This window comes from Oryctolagus cuniculus, chromosome 7 (assembly GCF_051225735.1).
Source record: "Oryctolagus cuniculus isolate XC-2025 breed Fujian yellow rabbit chromosome 7, ASM5122573v1, whole genome shotgun sequence".
Taxonomy (NCBI): Eukaryota; Metazoa; Chordata; class Mammalia; order Lagomorpha; family Leporidae; genus Oryctolagus; species Oryctolagus cuniculus.
This window is the reverse complement of record NC_142873.1, coordinates 126,844,876-126,859,423: the sequence shown is the minus strand read 5'-3', so window position 1 is coordinate 126,859,423 and position 14,548 is coordinate 126,844,876. Positions and strand designations below refer to the sequence as shown.

The 14,548-nt window shown below is 49.0% G+C and overlaps 2 protein-coding genes across 7 annotated transcripts in view; one reads left to right on the top strand and one right to left on the bottom strand.

Moving 5' to 3' along the window:
- ATPAF1 (ATP synthase mitochondrial F1 complex assembly factor 1) overlaps positions 1-8,947 on the bottom strand; it is a 44,053-nt gene extending 35,106 nt beyond the window's left edge. For 2 of the 3 annotated variants that reach the window (XM_089337383.1, XM_070078555.2), the window contains exons 1-2: positions 8,440-8,925; positions 6,704-6,812 (exon numbers count right to left, since the gene is read on the bottom strand). In XM_089337383.1, coding sequence (XP_089193509.1) covers positions 6,704-6,812; positions 8,440-8,774 — 444 coding nt within the window. In that variant the 5' untranslated portion in view covers positions 8,775-8,925. Of the gene's footprint in view, positions 1-6,703; positions 6,813-8,439 lie in introns of all 3 variants that reach the window. The other variant, XM_002715119.6, reaches the window with a different exon arrangement.
- TEX38 (testis expressed 38) overlaps positions 1-14,548 on the top strand; it is a 47,358-nt gene that overhangs the window by 24,939 nt on the left and 7,871 nt on the right. Inside the window, exon 1 of one of the 4 annotated variants that reach the window (XM_017346323.4) lies at positions 8,713-8,843. The exons of 2 other annotated variants lie outside the window; for them this stretch is intronic. The gene's annotated coding sequence lies outside the window, so the exon portion shown is untranslated. Of the gene's footprint in view, positions 1-8,712; positions 8,844-9,352; positions 9,941-14,548 lie in introns of those variants that run through there. One more of the 4 variants, XM_089337393.1, reaches the window with a different exon arrangement.

Genomic DNA, 14,548 nt, shown 5'->3' with positions numbered 1-14,548 from the left:
AGATAAACACCTTACACCTACCTTGGATATGAGGGATTCTGTCCCCAGATTAGGTCTGCTTGAAATTCCTATGCTCTGCTCTCTGACCGGTTCCACACTGAGCCACAGAGGAGGTGGAAAGGGAAGGTCTTCTCCAAGGCTGCTGCTTATCCCTGACAGCACTTCTGATGACAGGCAGCCTCAGACTAGTCTTTTTTTTTTTTTTTAAGATTTATTTATTTATTGTAATAAATACAAAGAGGAGAGGCAGAGAGAGAGAGAGAGTCTTCCATTTACTGGTTCACTCCCCAATTGGCCACAACGGCCAGAGCTGCGCCGATCCGAAGCCAGGAGCCAGGAGCTTCTTCCGGATCTCCCACATGGGTGCAGGGGCCCAGGCACTTGGGCTGTCCTCTACTGTTTTCTCAACCATAGCAGAGAGCTGGATTGGAAGTGGAGCAGCCAGGACTCAAACTAGCGCCCATATGGGATGCCAGCACTGCAGGCAGCAGCTTTACCCGCTACACCACAGCACTGGCCCCCAGACTAGTCTTTTTTTATTTTTTATTTTTATTTATTTTTTTATTTTTTGACAGGCAGAGTGGACAGTGAGAGAGAGAGACAGAGAGAAAGGTCTTCCTTTGCCGTTGGTTCACCCTCCAATGGCCGCCGCAGCCGGCGTGCTGCGGCCGGCGCACCGCGCTGATCCAATGGCAGGAGCCAGGAGCCAGGTGCTTTTCCTGGTCTCCCATGGGGTGCAGGGCCCAAGCACCTGGGCCATCCTCCACTGCACTCCCTGGCCACAGCAGAGAGCTGGCCTGGAAGAGGGGCAACCGGGACAGAATCCGGCGCCCCAACCGGGACTAGAACCTGGTGTGCCAGCACCGCTAGGCAGAGGATTAGCCTAGTGAGCCGCGGCGCCGGCGCAGACTAGTCTTTTTGAGAACTCAGTCTTAATATTGCCTTCATCAAATTAGATTTCTCCTCAAAAGAGGCCAAGAAAAATTGAGAATGAGTATTTTCTCTCCTATGCCACCATATCTGTCAGAAACCACAGCCAGGAAATCCTCTTTTGAGTTGTTTCTAATAGTAGGGATGGTTGACAGATGGCTGATAGATGTTATGAATCTTCTGTCCAATCTCTAAGTTTAAGACCACACCTTTGAGGAAAGAAACATAGCTTAAACATGGAATTCTGAGGCTGAAAAACACTTTCTACATAAAATCATGTCTTTTATTATTTTGTGCTTTAATGAATCCAAAACTTTCACAAGTGATACCCGTAAAACTTGTACCCACAAATTATACAAAAGCCTGGTATAGAAAAACTTGTTGGATACAATGGTCTTTTTGGATATAGCACAAATACATCAGCAGCATCCTACTACAGCCCTTCATTCTTGCATAAATCATCTAAACAGGGAAGAACTGATTTCATGTCCATTCCATTCATTCTCGGGTCTATCGTGAAAACAAAACCCTCCACTTACACAGGTGTCTTTGCTTTCTGGTAATCAAGCACTGCCCAGTGCTGCGGCACAGAAAGCTAAGCCTCTGCTTGCAATGCCAGCATCCCATATGGGTGCTGGTTAGAGTCCTGGCTGCTCCACTTCTGATCCAGCTCCCTGGTAATGGCCTGGGAAACCAGCAGAGGATGACCCAAATCCTTGGGCCCCTGCACCCTCTTTCTCCCTCTGTAGCTCTGCCTTTCAAATAAACAAATAAATCTTTTTTTTTTTTTTTTGACAGGCAGAGTGGATAGTGAGAGAGAGAGACAGAGAGAAAGGTCTTCCTTTTGCCGTTGGTTCACCCTCCAATGGCCGCCGCGGCCGGCGTGCTGCAGCCGGCACACCGCGCTGATCCGATGGCAGGAGCCAGGAGCTAGGTGCTTTTCCTGGTCTCCCATAGGGTGCAGGGCCCAAGCACCTGGGCCATCCTCCACTGCACTCCCTGGCCACAGCAGAGAGCTGGCCTGGAAGAGGGGCAACCGGGACAGAATCCGGCGCCCCGACCGGGACTAGAACCCGGTGTGCCGGCGCCGCTAGGCGGAGGATTAGCCTAGTGAGCCGCGGCGCCGGCCAACAAATAAATCTTTTAAAAACAGTCAAGCCCTGTGCATTCTTTCCTCACAATTTCTCTATAATCTGTTCTGCTTCTATTTTAACTTACAGAAATAAAAAAATTTAAGCTATATGTATAAGCTTATTGTATTTTACCAAATCTAAGACCCCATTGATCAAGATTCACCATTATCTTATGTATCAGAAAATGAAGCCAGTTAAATGACAGACCAACACTTTCATAAAACATCAGTTTTGGGACAATTTTGTAGATGTTAAAATGTAAAAATAATTGGGCTTTAAAATTGATAAATTAAAATAGTTAAAACTATATGCCAAAAGTATTAAAAGTACTTAATTAAAATTTATTTATTTATTTGAAAGGCAGAGTTACAGAGAGGCAGAGAGAGAGAGAGAGTCTTCCACCCACTGGTTCACTCCCCAAATGGCTGCAGCAGTCAAAGCTGTGCTGATCTGAAGCCAGGAAGGAGCCTGGAGCTTCTTCCAAGTCTCCCATGTAGGTTCAGGGACCCAAACACTTGGGCCATCTTCTACTGCTTTCCCAGGCCATAGCAGAGAGCTGGATCGAAAGTGGAGCAGCCAGGACTCAAACTGGCACCCATATGGGATGTCGGCACTGCAGGCAGCGGCTTTTACCCACTATGCCACAGTGCCAGCCCCAAAAGCACATAATAAAAATTTAAATGATGGGGCCGGCACCATGGCATAGTACATTAATCCTCCGCCTGCGGCGCCAGCATCCCATATGGGCGCTGGTTCTGGTCCTGGCTGCTCCTCTTCTGATCCAGCTCTCTGCTGTGGCCTGGGAAAGCAGTGAAGATGGACTAAGTGGGAGACCTGCACTCCTGTGGGAGACCGGGAAGAAGCTCCTGGCTTCAGATCGGTGCAGCTCCGGCCATTGCGGCCAATTGGAGAGTGAACCAATGGATGGAAGACCTTTCTCTTTGTCTCTCCCTCTCACTGTCTGTAACTCTACCTCTCAAATAAATAAATAAAATCTTTAAAAAAATTTAAACGAGTCCTTTTCCACTATGGGCACCTGAGAAATAAGTGGGGATAATTTTTTGTTGTTACAATAATTAGTGACATCTGCACCTATGGGAGGGGCAGGGTACCATATGAGCTGCAAGTTTTCAGGGTTCTACCTAGTAAAGAACTTTCCTCCTTCTTGCAAAACTTCTTAATGTCTAGCCAGACATCCTTGTAGGTAAAAACCTGGGCCTAGAACCCACACAGCTTTCACAAAAAATGCATTTTATAGAAATAAAATAACTGTACAACTTTACTGAAAATTGTACACTGTGGAATCTTAGGTGATTTATAACACTGTGGTTTTAGAGTTTTTATAATTACCAATACAATATCCATGTACCAGTCAGCATTTGTTGCTTATATGCTCACAGCACTTCACAAATTAAGCGAACACAACTGATAAATGCAGGTCTCAAAACAGAGTACTGGTGCTGGTGCTGGCGTGGTGGTGCAGTAGGTTAATCCTCTGCCTGTGGTGCCGGCATCCCGTATGGATGCCAGTTCTAGTCCCAGCTGCTTCTCTTCCAATCCAGCTCCCCACTATGACCTGGGAAAGCAGTAGAGGATGGCTCAAGACTGGGCCCCTGCACCCATGTGGGAGACTGGAAGAAGCTCCTGGCTCCTGGCTTCAGATCGGTGCAGCTCTGGCCATTGCAGCCATTTGGGGAGTGAACCAAGAGACGGAAGACCTTTCTGTCTCCCCTCTTATTGTCTGTAACTCTAGCTCCCAAAAATAAATAAAATCTTTAAAAAAAAAAAAAAAAAAAAAGAGTTGTGCCCAAGAATTCACACACTAAAATATGTATTTTACTAAAAAATACCTCCCTTTGTGAGTTAGGGCATTACACTGACATTGCCCTCAAAATTATGTATACAGGTAGGTTCTAGGTCTATCAATAATATTTAATTTCAGGATAAAGTGAGAATAAAATAAAACTTATTATAAAAGGGGGCTGTTAAGTCCCATGTGTTATGGAATCAATGACTCAAAGTAAAGTAAAGGCTTTACGTAAATATGAATAGCTACCTAAGAGTTGCCATAATTTAAATTCAATTCTTACTTTTCATTTATCATCATAAAGCTGAATTTCTACATTTACAAAAAGGGACACAGAGCTTCTTCATACAAAATTGAATGTTTGTAATACAGTAGTATTTCCAGGAGCTACTGACTTGTAATCTTGCTACTATAAATGTTTACTATAGGAAAAAACTATGCTTGTCACAGAAGTTTAATTTGCTCTCCAACCTCTAGATGATGCACCCACTATTAATGTTGTTCTAAGTAAACTAGTTAAAACTAAGTAGATTCTCTTAAAATGCAGGATTACCTATGTCAAAAAAGTTATTTTCCAAGTATAATAAACATCTTTAGTTTGACTTTAAAACTCACTGTAGAATCCCAACTTTTCCCTGTAAAGGTATTTCAAGCTCTCTGAAGCCCACACCTGGATTACTGCATGTCTTCCCTGGTTCTGGCCTCTTTCAATCTAATTTGTTCTGTGCTCTACTCCAGATTAGTATTTTTCAAGGCATAGGCTGTGAAATTACTTTAGGGGATTATGGGCATATTTTTCACAAAATGAAAAAGAATAAAAAAAAGAAAAAAAAAACAAGAACACGGGAGTCAGTGTTGTGCACAGCAGGTTAAGTCTCCACTTGAACTAATGCCCTCAGCCCATATCCAAGTCCCTGTTCGAGTGCCAGCTATTCTGCTTCCCACCCAGCTCTCTGCTAATGTGCCTGGGAAGCAGCAGAAGATGGCTCAAGTACTTTAGTCCTGGCTGCCCACATGAGAGATCTAGATGGAATTCCTGGTTCTTGGCTTTGGCCTAGACCAGCCCTGGCTATTGTAGCCATTTGGGGAGTGAATCAATAGACGGAAGATCTCTCTCTCCACCTCCCTATCTCTTTTCTTTTTTAAAAGATTTATTTATTTATTTGAAAGTCAGAGTTACACAGAGAGAGAAGGAGAGGCAGAGAGAGAAAGGTCTTCCATCCGCTGGTTCACTCCTCAACTGGCTGCAATAGCCAGAGTTGTGCCAATCCGAAGCCAGGAGCTTACTCTGGGTCTTCCCACACGGGTACAGAGGCCCAAGGACTTGGGCCATCCTCTACTGCTTTCTCAGGCCATAGCAGAGAGCTGGATTGAAAGAGGAGCAGCTGGGACTCGAACCGGTGCCCATATGGGATGCCGGCACTGCAGGCAGTGGCTTTATCTGTTATGCCACAGCACTGGCCCCTAAATACGTAAATCTTAAAATTAAAAAAAAGTACTCTCTCTCTGTCTCTCCTTCTCTAACTCTGCCTCTCAAATAAATAAATAAATAAATCTTTAAAAAAATATCACTATGAAGTAGGTAGTTATTATTCCCCTTTGACAGAGAAGCAAACTGAGGTTTAGAGATGTCATATAATTTATGCAGAGTCACCTAGCTAGTAAGTGGATAAGCCAGGACTCAGTACTTGGCAAATGGTTGCAGAGTCTATCCTCTTAGCAAGTAAGTTATCTTTCCCCTACTCCTTAAACCCAAATGCCTCAGCTTAGAGGTTAATGCTGAACCCATTTCATTAACCATAACACTTCCCTCTCTGTTTTAATGGGGCAAGGTACCTTACTGTGTCTCATAACACCCCCTTTACTTTCAATGCACTCCCTCTGTTTACGCTAATTCCTGAACATCAGGAGTTGGTGGCTGATTATCAGTAAACTAAATGCCACTGGCCAGTGATGTTTATAAAGTTTTATTGGAACATAAACACATCTGTTCGTTACTGTGTACATTTGCTTCTGCACTGTAAGATTAGAGCTGAGCAAGAGAGACCATATGACTTACAAGGTCTACAATATTTACCATCTGCTCCTTCCCAGAAGTCTGATGACCCCTGTCTATACTATATCAAAGTCTCACTCCCTCCTCTGCTAAATTTAAATCTTCTATATCCTTCCTAGCCTAGGTCAGGTTCTAGCTCCATCTGACGGTTCACTGCCACGTGTGCCTTGCCTTGACTGCCCTCTGGGAGCAGAGATTGCCCTTTTCATGCCTCTGCATCGCCATCCAGGACCACAGAACCCTGCCTGGAGACAGCAGGATACATGTTTTTGAATGGACACTGACAGGCTGTGTTCAGTTCATCTAGCTCATGCAGTAGTGAGCCCACTTTTATCAGAATAAGAGGCAGAGCAAGTGGGGAGGAGTACAGGTTGGTCAATAAAACAGAAAGGGGGTCGGTGCCGCTGTGGTTCAATAGGCTAATCCTCCGCTTGTGGCGCCGGCACCCCTGGTTCTAGTCCTGGTCGGGGCACCGGATTCTGTCCTGGTTGCTCCTCTTCCAGTCCAGCTCTCTGCTGTGGCCCAGGAGCGCAATGGAGGATGGCCCAAGTGCTTGGGCCCTGCACCCGCATGGGAGACCAGGAGAAAGCACCTGGCTCCTGGCTTCGGATCAGTGTGGTATGCCGGCCGTAGCGCACTGGCCGCAGTGGCCATTGGAGGGTGAACCAATGGAAAAAAGGAAGACCTTTCTCTCTGTCTCTCTCTCTCACTGTCCACTCTGTCTGTCCCCCCCCCCCCAAAAAAAAAAAAAAAAAAACAGAAAGGGGCAAGCCTTACCTTCTGCTCCACACATTTGATAAAATCACCTTGCCTGGAGTACCCTACTGGCTGCTTCCGAAACTCACTGCGCTTCTCCAGGCGGGACTCAAAAGCAGCTGGATCAGTCCTGACCAAAGATAAACCAAAGGGTAAACCACGGGGCCTGTTCAGCTTCTGAAACAACAAAGCATCACGTTCCATCTCCACAAGGAGAGGACACAGGCGTTCGGAGAAGCTGAAGGAGCTGCCTTCAGTTAGTACTGCCTGGCACAGGCCTGGAAATCAAGAAGGCAGAAGAAACCCCTTTATTCAACACTGCTAACCTTTAGGGGCTCTGTTGAACACTTTTCCTCTGCAGGCCATTCCTCAGGGTGACACAGCTTTGTTCCTCAAGGTCACTTTGAAGTCATTTTGCTGGGTCACCTCCTCAGGCAAAAACTACAGCATCCCTATTAGAGGTGTCAAGCTTTTACCAGTTTTTCCACACCCACCCCACCCTCATCCAACATGCATTTTATTCAGGTCCTGGGAACTCACAGGCACCAGGCAACCATTTTGCAGATTGAGCACCTGAGTGTCTCCCTGGCCCACCCTCCAAAGAACTGGATCCTACAAACAGAACATTAGAACTTGTCTTTTATGTCAAAATGGGACTGCCCCCAGGCCTGAGGTCCAGGCTGGGGCTACTGTCCTTGTTAAGAACTCTTCAGAGGGCAGTCATCTGGCCTAGTGGTTAGGACAACTGCACCCCGTATCAGAGCACCTGGGCTCCACACCTTGCTCTGGCTCCTGACTCTGGCTGCCCGCTAATGCAGGCCCTGGGAGGCAGCAGCAATGGCTCAAGTACTATATTCCTGCCACCACCAGAAGAGGGATCCTGACTGGGCTCCCAGCTTGGGCCTGGCCTAGTTCTGACTGGTGGGACATGTGGAGAGTAAACCAAAAGAGAGCTTTCTCTCTACCTCTCAAACAAACAACTAAAATTTTAAAAGCCTATTTAAAAACAAAACAAAACAAAAAACAAAAAAAACTCATTTCTTGGCTTTTTGGCTAAGATCAAGTGTAAAAAGAAAAAAATTCTTCAGGCTATGTGGCGGATGATGGGACATTTGGTTTCGGGCGCTCTGGTGAAGGTCTCGCAGGGTCTCCAGCTCCTCAGCACAGAGACCTGCGGCGTCGTGAGTGGGGTCTGCAGGACCCGAGGCATCTCGGCTACCTCCCCCCCGCTAGACCTCCCTATCACGGTATTACAGGGGTGCTTCTTCCAGCACCACTTCCTTCCCTCCATAGTGGGCTAGCTCCTCCTTGGAGAAAAGCCACACTTGGGGTTCCAGATCACTGGGGCACGCTACACCTGGTGGTGGTCACAACCTCCCTCCCACTCCCAATCTCTCATCCTTGCAGTTACGGCCCTGAGCTAGGAGTCTGGGAACCCTAGCCTCTGGGCTGGGTTCAGCTGACTCAGCATGTGACCTTGAGGCTGTCAAGTCGCTTCTTTGACAGGCTGCATTTCCCCACTTCTGTAATGGGCATAGAGCTCTCAGCTGCCTGCCTCCCAGGGCTGTCCTGAGTTCAGGAGAAGGCGCAAAGATTGGGAACTGCGCAAAGAGCCAGGGATTTGCAGGAGGAGGGACAGCTGTGTGACCCCAGGCCAATGAGCCTAGGCGCATCATCTGAGCGTGGGGACAACCCCAGGCCCACCTCGCTCGGGTCGCGGGCCGCCCCTCTTCCCCCTCCCCGCGCGGGGCCCGCACCTGCGCAGTTGCTGAATCTTGTCGCGATAGCGGTCGTAGTAGGGGTTGGCCTCGAGGTCTGCCCCGACCCCGTTGTCGTTGGCGCCCCCAGCGGGTCGGCCCGAGCCGCGGCGCACAGGGAATACGCGTAGCTGTGCGGGCGACACAAGCCCCAGGCCCATGGTGCGGCTGCGCACCGTGCACAGGCCCCGGTAGAGGCCGGCCACCTGCAGGACGGCCGGACCCGCGCTGCCCGCGGCCGCCACCACGGCAGCCATGGCCGTCCCCGCCGCCTCCTCCTCTTCCTCCTCTTCAGGCGCGCCGGCCTCAGCCAGTGGCCCGCGCGCGCGCTCCATCTTCCTCCCGGGTCCGCCGCGCCGGCGCTTCGGCACCGAGGTTCCGCGCGCACAAAGTTCCGGGCGCAGGTGAGGGGCGAGGTGTGGCGGGGCGGCGGCGAGGGGGCTCGTCGCTACGGCCGCTGCCCCGTGCGCTCTCTCCTCCGAGTGTGTGCCGTGGCCCGCCTCCTCCCAGGAGGCTGCCGGGCTTATCGCCCTCCCTCTTGGGACCAGCAGCCTCTGCGCGCCAAGTGTCCTCTCGAAAGCCGGCGGGGACCGCGGTTCGTCACAGAGCTTGCTCCTTTTTAAATTCACCGGGCACTCGCTGTAGCATTACACCCTCATCATCCAAGGCCCTTTCATGAGCACTCTTCGCGGGAGCAGCTTCTCTGGGCTGCTTTTAGGAGCAGGACGCTATCGGCTTTATTACCCTCATGTGACAGATGAGGAGACTGGGGCTCTGACTGGAGCTCTCAGGATGCCAGCCGCCTGCAGACCCAGGTTTCCGTCTGCTTCTGACACTCACGCCAAATGCCAGCAAAAGTAAACTACCCTTCTCTCCCAAAAGCGACATCAGGATTTGTCCTGGACAAGTCTTTCTAAGGGCTCTTTAAATAAAGATTGATTGATTGATTGATTGATTTGAAAGGTACAGTTAGAGACAGAGGAGTGAGAGATTTTCCATCCCCAAAGAGCTGCAACTGCCAAGGCTGAGACAGGCCAAAAGCAGGAGCCTGGAACTCCCTGCCTCCTACGTGTGTGGCGGGGGCGCAAACACTCGGGCCATCTGCTGCTTTCCCAGGTGCACTGGTAGGGCTCTGGATCGGAAGTGGAGCAGCTGGGTCTTGAACCGGTGCTCATGTGGGATGCCAGCATTGCAGGCTGCGGCTTAACCCACTGTGCCAGGATGCTGGCCTCTTCAGGCTCTTTTGGATCCCTGGAATGCTCTCTACCTCTCTCTCACCCCAGTGAACAAGTGGTGACGCCCACATCCCTGGTCTCACCTGGAGTGGGGTCTTCGGTGATGGCAGCTGTGAGTTTGCCTGAGGCAGGAACAGCACCTTCAGCTCTGCAGAATCCAACCCACGCTCAGGGAGAAGGGCTGTCCACCCTGCCCTGTGTTGGGAACGATATAGAGGAGGATCAGTAAGTCGTGGAGTGGCTGGGGCCAGGTTCCTGGCTCTGAGGTAAGAAAGAATTTAAGAACGAGAGGTAGGTGAAGGTTAGCAGAGAAGTAAGATTTATTTGCATGCAAAGTACAAACACGCTGTAGAAAGAGCTGAATCCAGTGAGGTTTGGGGCCATCCCTCTGTGATCTGGAGGCATAGTGGGTAGTGTCTGGAGTGAGGTTTAACAGACTGCTCTCAGAAGGTGGATTTTGGGTGGAGTTTAATTGAATATTCATAGGCGGTCGAGTTTGGGGCAAGGCCTGAGGAGCACTTACATCCTTTTTTGGAACTCTCGGAAGTGTCATGGCCTCAGGTGTAGTGTGTGATGAGAGGAGTGTCAGCCATAGTAATTTGTTATGATGCTATTATTGATATTATAATTGATCAACTTATATTGATATAATGATATGTAATATATTATAATGATATTGTAAGTAGCTAAAGGCCATGGCAGGGGTGCAGCTGGCAGCTGTGTTGTTTATTTTGGGCTGGCACTAGTTCTGAGCAGTAGTTTCTTGGAAACTGGTTTCTTGCAGCACATACCTGGTGGGCAGGGAGCTTGGCCAAGCAGGTAGAGCTAAGGGAGGAGCTGGAGACCTCAGTTCTTCCTTAACAGCTACCTCTGCCTACCTCACCTTTGCCCCCAGAGATTTCTGTCCCTTAATGTTTATGGGAGGTTGAAGGAGGAAGGCCCATCTTTTGTGACTTCTTCAGGCTGTGTCAGGATGCTTCCCTGCCTATCCTAGGAAGAAAAGCTCCTGCTAACTGATGTAGAATGTCCCTTGCAGGAGCTGGAGGGTTGTCACCGGTTAATAGTGATGGCCAAAGTCCCTACGTGACCATCATCTTCACATCCTACTGCTGGGTTCTGGAAGAGACAGATTTGTCGTTAGGAATGCGTATCCATGACCCAGAAAGGCGCAAGGATAAGAGCCATGTCAGAGAAGAGAGAGTACTTTTTGTTTCTTCCTAGGTGGTGGAAGCTGAGGGATTTCCCATTCCAAAATCATAGAACAACTTCGCTTGATCATAAAGCCCTCTGATACCTTCTTCCAGAAGCCCACTGTTAAATCAGTGCAGCATGTTTTATTAACCATTGCACATATTCCACACTGTTCTGCAGCAGGTAATCTAGGGCTGGTTGGCTAGCCATGACCACCTTAGCTGGGGAATATAAAGAATCCTGCAATTGCTGTAGAACCTGGCCAGTGATCTGGGCTTAGTTGCCCAAGGCAGCAGACCGGTTTCTTAAAACAATGTCATGGTATGTAGTAAATTCCTTTCCTTTTGCTATTATGATGGAAAAGTTTACTAGGATGTTTTTCTGCCAATGGCAGTTTCCCACAAAAGATGGGAGAAGTAGGAAAGGCATGTCATCTGGGAAGTGAGACAACCTGAACCTCTTTCTAGGGAGACGTTGATGGCAAAATAAAAAAATTTTTTCTTATCTTTAAGTCTTTTGAACATAAATTTGAGGTCCTTAATTGGCTCACAGGAATAGGCAAAGTTATCCTCTGGGTATGTCTATGAAGACTCAGGGGATAGAGGTTTCATTCTTGACAGACATACCCAGCTAGGAATTTGCTGTAGTATAATTGCATAGGAGTGCTAGGTGGCACCTGGTAGGGTCCCTTCCATTTAGGCTGTAATTGGTCAGAGGAAGAGCCCTCTTTCCAGGTTTTAAATAAACCTGGATGTCCTCAGGAGATTGGTTGTGAGTGACTTGGAGTCTGGTTTGGGGAGACTCTTGTTGCCATGCTGTCAGAACCTTCTGTACCTGGCCTAACTTGGTAATATGCTTTATCACGTTTTGGATGCTTGAGTCAAGGAGGATGGCAGAGGCGAGGAAGGGCCTCTGATAGGCCATCTCCAGAGGGCCAAGCTGTGAGCTAGCGTTGGTGCTGTTCTCATCCTAAGGAGGGCAACAGGTAACAGCTTAAACCACGAATCCGAGATTTTGTGGCATAGTCTGACCAGAGTCCTTTTAAGAAAATGGTTGGCCTTTCAACCCTGCCTGAGGACTGGGGCCTCCAAGAGGCATGGAAGTGGCAGGTTCCCAGAGGGGTGGCTATCTGCTGAAGTGTCAGGGTCATTCTAGAGGGACCTGGGGAGCCCAAAACATGGGATTATTTGTCTTGATAGGACTTTGATTCTTCTTGTGCCTTTTGTCTTTGGGTTGGAAATGCTTCTGCCCACCCAGTGAATGTGTCAAGGCAGGCATGTGTGTTTGTGACCATATGCTGGGAACGTGCTAGGGGAGCCGGTCTGCCAGTCCTTACCGGGGTAGGTTCCTCTTCTTTGTAGCAGAAGCATGGTTTTGTGATCCAAAGCCCACTACCCATTGAGATTTTTAGCGTTACCTTGTTTCTGAGCCCATTCTATCTCAGGCGTGCTATAACAGGGGCCTCCAATGGTCGCTAAAGGCTGGGGTGTTAGCGCTGTTTCCGAAGCCTCCTGAGTAACAGCCTTTCTCGCTACCTCTCTGCTAGTGCCTTTCCTCCGATCGCGTGGCTCTTCCTGTTCTGGTGCCCCTTGTAATGAATAACCGCCACCTCAGAGGGTCCGAAACTGCCCGAAGAGAAGCCAAAATCACTTGGCCATGTTAAGGGTTGTTGTTGTTTGTTTTTGCAGTCAGTAGGCCTCTTTTTCTCCACATTGCCCTGTGTGCATAACAAAGAACACATATTTGGAGTCTACATAAATGTTGACTTTATGGCTTTTCCCAAGGTTCTAGTCAAGATGAGAAGTTCAGCCTCTTGAGCCAGTGTTGGGCAGTAATGTCTGTGCCTCCACCACTTGGGCGAGACACAGTGTGGCGTATCCTGCCTTTGTAACCTCTTCCTTCATGAAACTGCTGCCATGAGAGAATGTTCAGTATCCAGAGCCTCTAGAGGTCCATCTCCTAGATGGAGTGGACCTGCTCTGTGGTCTCTACACGAGTGTGAGCTCGCAGGGCTGGTGTGGTGCAGCAGGTTAAGTTCCCTCCTGTGATGCTGCCAGCTCCTACTGGAGCACTGTTTTGAGTCCTGCTGCTCTGCTTCTGATCCATGTCATGCCATCCACATGGGAGACTTGCAGGAAACTCCTGGCTTCAGTCTTGCCCAGTGCTGGCCATTGCAACCATCTAGGGAGTGAGCCAGTGGATGGAAGATCTCTGTTTCAAAAATAAATAAATAAATGACTCTTTAAAGAAATTAGGAATCCCTGGTTCAGAGCCCATTGTCTGCAGACCCTTGGAATATATTTTTTAAGGATTTATTTTATTTATTTGAACGAGTTATAGAGAAAGGTAGAGACACACAGAGAGAGAGAAGTCTTTCATCTGCTGGTTTACTCCCCAAATGGCCGCAACAGCTAGAGCTGAGCCAGTCCGAAGTCAGGAGCCAGGGGTGTCTTCTGGGTCTTCCAAGGACTTGGGCCTTTCCCCATGGTTTTCCCAGGCCATAGCAGAGAGCTGAATTGGAAGTGGAATAGCGGGGACTCGAACTGGCATCCATATTGTCGCTCCCCCTCTTCGTGGAGGAACGACACTAAACCCTGCCTAGGCTTCATATCCGAGTCACGGCACCATTATGTCGCTCCCCCTCTTCGTGGAGGAACGACACAAGACCCTGCGCTGTTCTTTCGTCTGCTCGGCCCTTCCCGGGTTTGCTGCTGGTTCTTCCCGGGTTGGCTACCGTCCCCTCCACCTCCGTGGAAGGGCGGTTCCCCCTAGCCACTTTCCCCACTTCTGCGGGGGAGCGGCACACCACTGGCCGGCTCTCTCGGGGGCTGCTCAGATGTTCCTCAGGTATTCCCCTTAGATGTTCCCTGGTGCATGTTGTCTCTCTCCTCCTTTATAGTCCTCTTCCACCAATCCCAACTCTGCTACCCACACGCCGAGTACTCTGCTCTCCTCCAATCAGGAGCAGGTCCCACAGTCTATTGGTTGAACTGGAGGCATCTGTGTAGAAGCTGTTTCCTCCTCTCCCAGCGCCATATTGTGGGAGAGCAGATGCATAGAATAAGTCTTAATTCCAGTAACTTAGTCTAGTCCGAGTTGCTCCCAGTTGCTCCCCACAGATCCCCCTTTCTTTTTATTTTTTGGCGTTGATACGTGCCTGTCTTCGGTGCCCTGCAGCACACACTCTGCTCTGCTTGCTAGAGTTGCCCACAGGTGCTTACAAGCCCTATCAATCAGGCAAACCAAATCCGGGTCCTCTCTTCGCCATGTTGTGAGGAGGTTTTTAGGCGCTGATGCGTGCCTGAGTTCAGTGCCCTGCAGCGCATGCTCTGCTCTGCTAGAACTGCCTGCAGGTGCTTACAAGCCCTATCAATCAGGCAAACCGAATCCAAGCCCTCTCATTGCCGTATTGTGGGGAGACTTATTGGTGTTGATTCGTGCCTATCTTCGGTGACCTGCTGCTCATACTCTGGTCGAGCTGCCTGCTGGTGCTTATCGCCTTACTAATCAGGCAGACCGAATCCAAGCTCTCATTGCTGTGGTGTGGGGAGGCCTTATTTTTCTCTATTTCTCTATCTCCGGGCATTCCTATTTCTCCTATTTTACTTCTATCTGCCAGCATTCCTATTTCTCTCATTTTACTTCTAAACTTCTGTTTCTCTTATCCCTGCGGCTTCCCGGCG